At 30.4% G+C, this 8,464-nt stretch overlaps 1 protein-coding gene across 1 annotated transcript; it reads right to left on the bottom strand.

Annotated features, from left to right (window-relative positions):
* Positions 1 to 2,977: 2,977 nt before the first annotated feature.
* On the bottom strand, positions 2,978 to 6,796 carry LOC136971652 (zinc finger protein 271-like). Its single transcript, XM_067266119.1, has 3 exons — positions 6,733 to 6,796; positions 3,754 to 4,024; positions 2,978 to 3,653 (listed from the first exon to the last, which is right to left on the bottom strand). The coding sequence occupies exons 1-3, from the start codon at positions 6,794 to 6,796 to the stop codon at positions 2,978 to 2,980; spliced, it is 1,011 nt and encodes a 336-aa protein (XP_067122220.1).
* Between the last annotated feature and the right edge of the window lie 1,668 nt (positions 6,797 to 8,464).

Raw genomic sequence — 8,464 nt, forward strand, 5'->3', positions numbered from 1 at the left:
AAACCTAAGCCTTAAAATAAACGACAACTGGCTTAATATATTATAAATTAAAATATTTTGGGAAAAAACAATTTCTTTGGGAAAAAATGAGCCTGCAAAAAAGTTTTGGTAAACGACCACAAGGAGGCGAACGCCATACGTGGCAAACACTAGCCGTACCAACGTAAACGTCAAAAAAAGGGTGGAAGAAAAAGGGGGCGGACACAGTTTTAAAAATGTTTTATATTTGCAATATATTTTTATGTCTTACAGCGAACTTTTAAAGTTATAATGCACCTTTTATAGTCGATGAACTTCTTACAACCGTAATGTATACAGTTAACAAGATTTTACATTTTTTTTAAAAAAGATAATCAACAGTTGACTGAGGAGGGGCAGGGCCCGAAACGTGTACAGACAGAGTACCGTATCAACGAGAATGAATAAAGATATCTGATAGAAAACTTGCCAAGTGTCTTTGAAGAAAAAACACACAACATTAGTATTTATCAAGTCTAATTATAAAGATTGCACTGCACTATAATTATAAATGTGCACTGCAAATGATAGAAAATGAGATTTCACTTAATTTGTTATCAGATTAGAAGGGTAAATTCAATCGGATAAATTTAAAAAATTACTGCAATATTGATTATCTATGAAACACATTTTTGTATAGATCAAACTGATAATTTATATAACTTTGTATATATGATATTTTTCAATTAAAAACCTTTTCTAAAACTTAATATTTCTATTATAATTACTAAATCTGAAATTACATGACTGAATTACATAAAATTGCCAACACATATATAGTATACAGTGGTATAAAATTGCATATAGTATCCTAAAATTCTAGTTATTTATTGCTAGTCACTTGCGATCGTTCACTAGCCTTCAGATATTCAACTACTAGATACATATGGTCATTGACTGGTAATTTTTAAATTTTAAAAACTTCACTTCATTAATTTAATAACTTTACAGAAAATTAAAAATTCATTTTCGGAATGAGTAGTGCGAGTTCTCGGTAACCAGCAATGACCATTACAGTGGAACCTCGTTATACGACCTTAAACCGTTCCTGATGTTTGGACTTATACCGAATAAGACGTATACCAAACCAACTTTTCCCATAAGAAGTAATGTAAAATTGATTAATCCGTTATCATGTAAAAAAACCACTCTTGATATGGTATATTAATGAGGTCGTAAAATAATTTAAACACTGTTTGAGCACATTAATAAAAAAATAAATTTTGTTGTATTTTTAAACTTATTACAGTATATGGTATTATATTATTTAAATCATTAAATTAAAATCAAATCGAATCAAACTTTCTTTAATACTAATAATCTGCCATTTTTTGAAACCGTGTCGTATTTTTTATATTTGTTCTATAAGCGCGATAACGACAATAATAATTAAATGGCAGAAGAATTTGAGAAAACAGAAACGGCACCTTTCACCCGAAATCAAGATTATGTACAGGGTCAACGATATTATAATAAAGTAAATCGTGCCAAGCGATCGTTATTGCGCTTATAGAACACTAATAATCTGTTTAGAAATTGATTTAACCCCTTTCGCAACGTTAGCAGATTTAATAATGTCTTTATTTTTTACGATTGTCAATATCGTTGCTCTCAAAATACAATATGCAACAGCTAAATCTCGAAACCCATGCCACTTTCATATTTCTCAACAATCTTTTTTTTCAGTTTCGTTGTGATTCTAGTCAATTTTTTAGCTTTCTGTTGCTTTTCATTTGCCTTTTTGCAATTCATGATTACTAAAAACAATGAAAATTTTACTTACAAATTAAAATCGAAAGAAATTTAACAAACTTATAAACCGTGGCACCGCGAACGTCTAGTCTGGTCTAGTACACCGACAGTGCTACTTGTTAATAGATGGTGCATATACAGTAGAGCGTCGTTAATTGGAACGTCGGTAATTGAAATAACCGGAAATTGAAACGATTTTCAGTCGGACTGTGTCGTGCTGAATCGAACGTTTTTGATACTAAATTTACTTCTAAAGTATAATTTTCATGTTTTTTATATTCTTCAATATATTTATTTTGTTTGTACAAAATAAAGAAATAATTGAAGTATCAAACACAAATTCGTGTTAATAACAACCACTTGGCTTTTTTCCACCTTTATCTAGTTGAAGGTGGAAAAAAGCCAAGTGGTTGTTATTAACACGGAATTGTTTTTGATACTTCGAAGAATAATACAACACGGTTTCACAAAAATCAAAAGAAATAATTTTTAACGATACGATAGACTCGATTATTATTATAAATTTTCGTTAGGCTTAAAATCGACGAAAATTCAACACGAAGCGACACGCAACGGAGAAAAATTTGAACATCGGACAGGTTAATATATTTTTTCGTACAAAGTCGGAAATTGGAACAAATGACTAATTGCAACAACCCCAGTCCCCAATTGACGCCAATTTTCGACGCTCTACTCTAATTGAATTAAGTTGTATACTGAGCAAAATTTGTTTCGTCCAAACAAGTCGTATTCCGAATTGGACATATTCTAAAGCAGACGTATACCAAGGTTTCACTGTACTTATGTGAAATGTCTGTTAAGTAATTATATTCAAATATCCTTATCAAGTTGATCAATTAATCATTTACTGGGGCAACTACCCTATAAGTAATACAGGCAAATATCGATGGAACGACTTTTTATTTGAGAAAGTTTTACATAAAGACATTTTAATTATATATTAAATAGTGTAATGATTCTTAGTTGAAACTTTTCGAATATTAAAATAACATTATTCTTATTTATAACCAATTTTGCTTACATATTTCGATCATTATACATCAAAAGAAAAAAAAATTAATTCAAGTTCAAACTTTCAAAGTGTAAATATTCTAATGTAATTTTAGATCATGATTTAGAATGAATTTAGCTGGATATAATTAACATTCATATAGCTTTCGTCTGTCGTGAATCTGAAGGTGCCTAATTAAGTTTGACTTTTCTGTAAACTTTTTTTACACTCGTCACCACTGTAAGGCTTTTCTTTTGTATGGATTCTTTCATGAGTTTGCAAACTTCGTTTAGTTGTAAACTTCTTTTTACACTCGTCACAAGTGTAAGGCTTTTCTCCAGTGTGGACCCGAAGGTGTTTAGTTAAATCTGACCTTTGTGAAAACTTCTTTTTACACTCGTCACAAGTGTATGGCTTTTCTCCAGTGTGAACCCGAAGATGTACAATTAAGTTTGACCTTTCTGCAAACTTCTTTTTACACTCGTCACAACTGTAAGGCTTTTCTCCTGTATGGATCCTTTCATGAGTTTGCAAACTTTGTTTAGTTGTAAACTTCTTTTTACACTCGTCACAAGTGTAAGGCTTTTCTCCAGTGTGGACCCGAAGGTGTTTAGTTAAATCTGACCTTTGTGAAAACTTCTTTTTACACTCGTCACAAGTGTATGGCTTTTCTCCAGTGTGGACCCGAAGGTGTTTAATTAAGTCGGACTTTTGTGAAAACTTCTTTTTACACTCGTCACAAGTGTAAGGCTTTTCTCCAGTGTGGACCCGAAGGTGTTTAATTAAGTCGGACTTTTGTGAAAACTTCTTTTTACACTCGTCACAAGTGTAAGGCTTTTCTCCTGTGTGGATTCTTTCATGAGTTTGCAAACTTTGTTTAGTTGTAAACTTCTTTTTACACTCATCACAACTGTAAGGCTTTTCTCCAGTGTGGACCCGAAGGTGTTAATTAAGTTGACTTATCTGAAAACTTCTTTTTACACTTGTCACAAGTGTAAGGCTTTTCTCCTGTGTGGATTCTTTCATGAGTTTGCAAACTTTGTTTAGTTGTAAACTTCTTTTTACACTTGTCACAACTGTAAGGCTTTTCTCCTGTATGAATTCTTTCATGAGTTTGCAAATTTTGTTTAGTTTTGAAATTTTTTTTACAATGTTTACATGAAAATTTCTTTTCGTTCTTTTTTCCTGCAATTAAAAAAATTGTTTTTAAATAATATTTTATCCATGTATAACAGAAAGTTTCTTAAATAATAACAATAATTAAAATCCATAATAATAGTAAATTAAATAATAATAGTTTTAAATCTATAGGCAAATTTCTTCATAAAAACACAAAACAGTAATTTTAGAGATAACAAAGTTCGACCATAAATGTATTATGTTACTAATATTTTCAACAACAGCTAATCAGGATGACATTAAAGTAAACAATTTCTGTAAAACATTGTCCACGTGTATTTATATCTTCATGAATTCTTTTTATATCCTTGCAGTGGATCTCCCGCTTCTTTTATATTTTTAAACGAAGAGCACTGATGTAAATAAAGCAGTGTATCTAATACACAATTTTGTTATAATCTTGGACAACATTTTCTTCAAAACTTCATTCAATGTTTCATCCAAAGAACGTCTAAAAGTAATAACAACATACATGAAATTAATTGCATAAAATTTAATTTTACATGAATTTAACATTGAAATGTATTATTCGTATTCTTATTCATTCTTATTCTTAAATGTAAACTTATGTAATATGTTAGACTCAGATGATAAGGATATTGTATTTTTAAAGACCTTGTGTTACGTATACTTCCCTCATGAATCGTTCTCGTAAGAAGAACTCGTAATGTTGGAACGTGTAAAATACAAATTCTTAAGAGTAAATCATTGATTTCATTCTTCCGAAAATTGAATTTCGTTTTTCTCCTTTTTACTTTCTGTTTTCTATATTTTCAGGGTGAAGATCAGCTAAATAAAAAATAAATAAATAAAATAAAACGACCTGAAATATCAGAAAAATTCATTTTCAATGTATATTGTACAGTGAATAAAATTTCTATTCTATACGCTATATTTTTAAAAACATTTTTTTTAATTAATTAAATTAGAAAATTCATTAAACTAAATTTTTAATGCGTCATTCGTGAATTTTTTGAAAATTGTTTTTAAAAGATTTCTATACGAAAAATATCTATACAAAATGTAAATGGTGGGCAAAAATAACTGTAAATTGAAATAAAAGTGTTACTTCAAGTTTGTAATATTTTTAGTCAACTGTAAATTTAACATCTTTGGCTCTGTTGGTCGAACTGTAAACAAAAAAGCAATTGGCACAAGCTTTTCCTTAAACATGTAGGAAGAAGTGTTATGGTATGGCCGTGGATGTCAACCTATGTAGATAGAAGACATAAAAGACATGTGTTCAATGATGGAAATATGTATGAAGAATGTCAATACATTTCATTAGAAAATGTAAAAACTTCTGCTGGAAAACTACGGATCTCGAATATCTTACATTTTCATCATGATAATCATCCAAAACACGGGTTTTGTGAAGTGGCTGTTGTACTGTTGGCAAAAAATGAATGAGTTACAGACAAACTATAAACCGAAATGTAATCTGATATTTATAAAAGAAATTAGATGGAAAGATCAGAGACTCACAAATTACTACTATAAATGAACTGAAAAGTACGTTGGAACAACAATGATCAGAAAATTGCTGGACACCACACAAATCCTACTAATGGACAATCACTGCAAAACTGGTTGAAACCTGGATTGAAAAGAAAAGACAATCCAACAAGATATAACAAAAGATTGAATATTTTAATAACTAAATTTTAAATTGAAGTAAATGTGATCTGTTCCATGACCATTGTTACGTAATTTCGTTTCTGTACTTTTCTATTCTAAGACGGAATTCTTAAGTATAATAAATTTGTTATAATACTTGTTGTTCTTACACACGAAATAATAAAACAGATTTATACATTATATAAATATATATCCAGAAATTGAAAGTTCTTATTACATTTGTTTTTTCATTCGCCAAATGACTTTGAGTTACTGCATATTTCGAAATGAATTACGAAAACAAAAATACGTAAAATGACAATTAAAAAATAAATATCAAAAGAAATGATAGAATCTTAAACATTAAAAACTAAGAAATTTGCCTAAAATTGTTATTCTTATTTTAAACTTGTATATTTTCTCGGAAAAATTATTTCAATATTTAAAATAATGAAAATAAATGACTTTAACTTATTTCGTATAAAGACAAAGTTTCATTCGAATTAAATGACAATGCATCTTAAATTGGATGTAACGAGTTAGAGTCAAGTTGAAAGTATTTAATAAACAGTTTAAAAACTGTTAAATTTTGTTTTAAAATAGAAAATAAAATGTAGCAACGAGTTGCATAACTTTTCCGTCAATAACATTTAAAATTGCTGAAAAAATTCCGTGTAATCGGAATCTGTACCAAGTTAATTAATCTAACTGCTTAATACTAACGATCTTTGAAATTTAAATTTCTACTCTGTTATTTAAATTTAGAAATAGTTTAACTATTAATATATTAATAAAAACTCTTTTCTCGAATTTTATATCTCATTCACGTTTCATGTTATAAGAATAAGGGTTACTAATGTTAAGTGAACTAATGTTATCTTAGGTAGCGAAGATGGCGGCTCGTCTCTAATTCCAGCAAGGAAACAGTGGGATGCACGTTCTAACCTAATCTATTCTAATAATTTGGTTGTGCTAATAATTATGGTAATTTATTAGAATAGGTTAAGTTAGGTTAGAACGTGCATCTCACTGTTCCCTTGCTGGAATTAGAGACGAGCCGCCATCTTGGCTACGTAAGGTAACATTAACCATAAAATGCATAAACTGTATGAAATGGAATAAAATAAAATGGATCTTCATTAAAGTTCAATTACTTTCCTTTTCCTCTTCGACTTTGTCCGACTTGTTATAATTTTTCCGTTCCAATGTGGTCGTCATTTATAAACAGCCACAAATATTCTGACAGTCCTGTCTAAAGATCCAGAATGGTGAATAAATTATTTCTCTTGGGTACTGATCGAAATTTATCGTAACAATAATTTGGTTTTAAGAATGAAACAGTTGTATGTAATAAGTTATACAATATTTTATAAATGTTTTATACTTAATACAATTATTGAATAGTTGTAAAATGGGGAATTTCTTCTATAACTTATATAAGACATTATTATGAATAATCATTCAATTATATACTCGTGTTTCAATGAATATGATTAAGATAAGTAATATGATGTTTACACATCTAATTCTTTTTCGCAAACTTGGTAAATAATTTTTCTAAAAGTTTAATTTTCTTTCAAAGAACAACTGAAATATCACGAGCGATGAAAAAATCCTGCAACGAGTTTTGGAAACATTTAGTAGCGCCATCTGTTACGATATTTTATTAAAAATAATTTTTTTACTTCTTATTATTATAAAATGGCATAAAAATCATTTTTAAGGGTAGGCTAGGTTTAATTAAAAAATTCAATATGCTAATAACGAGTAAAATCGTCATTAATCGTGACCCTTACTCAAGATATGATACACGATTAAGGTTTATCTTCCCACCTCGATTAACCACCAAAATTCAATAGCGTTAATCTCCGTAACATAGAAACCTCCCTGCAAAATTTCTGAAATTTTCGACAATGAGCACAAGAGTTATTAAGCTTCAAACAGAGGTGAACAAAATCGCGCGCCCTTCACACTTAGATAGACAAATCTCTAAATCGTTTTGTATTTCTCAACGATTCACGGTCCCGACTGCAAAACAGTCAAAATCTTGAGGCTCATTTTTTACCGATCACTATAGTTTTGCTCCGTTATATATAACAACAGATAAAATAAATACTAGACTAAAATAAATTTTCTAAACTAGACAAAGGTATTAATTTCAATAATTAACAGAAAAATAAAACACCATCGGATTATTCTACCGTATAGCTCACACAACTTCTACGATGTCATAAAGTATACATTTAAATCCGTACGTAAGAGCAGCCGCAAACTAGCACTTTGCGAGCGCAAAATGCTAGCAAACGTGCCCTAGCACAACCGATGACGTCAAAGGCTCTGCCCCTCTCTTCTTGCTCACGTTGTTTTTCCTTTGCTAGAGCAGCGATACGAGAGTACTCTCGCTGTTCACAGAATTCAACGAGAGCAGTTACGCTAGCAAGAGAGCAGGGGTAAATGGATGACTACATAAACATGCCACATGTCGAAAAAGAAATAATAGAATATTATCGATGCACATAAATTACACGATTAATACATTAAGTATTTAAAAGAAAAACGTTGTATATTAAGATAGTAAATGGTTATTTATAAATAGGTTTAACTAGTAGACATACTTTTCCCATGCTATTTCAAAGTTCGGAACGAAAACTGACTGATTACGAGTATAGGTTATAATAAAATCTTTGTTTTATAGCCAATCCACATCTGTGGAATCCACGTCACGTGAACTACGTTACGCGAGCAAACGTTGTGTAGTTTGCGGTTGTTTCGTGCCCGCATAGCTTACCTAGCAAAAATGGCCCATAGCTTCGTGGGAAAAAAGGCGGGGCTTCGGAGCGCGACGGAGCGTACGCTAACTCTCGCTTCCTGTAGTTTGCGGCGGCT

This window comes from Centruroides vittatus, unplaced genomic scaffold, assembly GCF_030686945.1.
Source record: "Centruroides vittatus isolate TY-2023 unplaced genomic scaffold, ASM3068694v2 contig_2664, whole genome shotgun sequence".
Classification (NCBI taxonomy): domain Eukaryota; kingdom Metazoa; phylum Arthropoda; class Arachnida; order Scorpiones; family Buthidae; genus Centruroides; species Centruroides vittatus.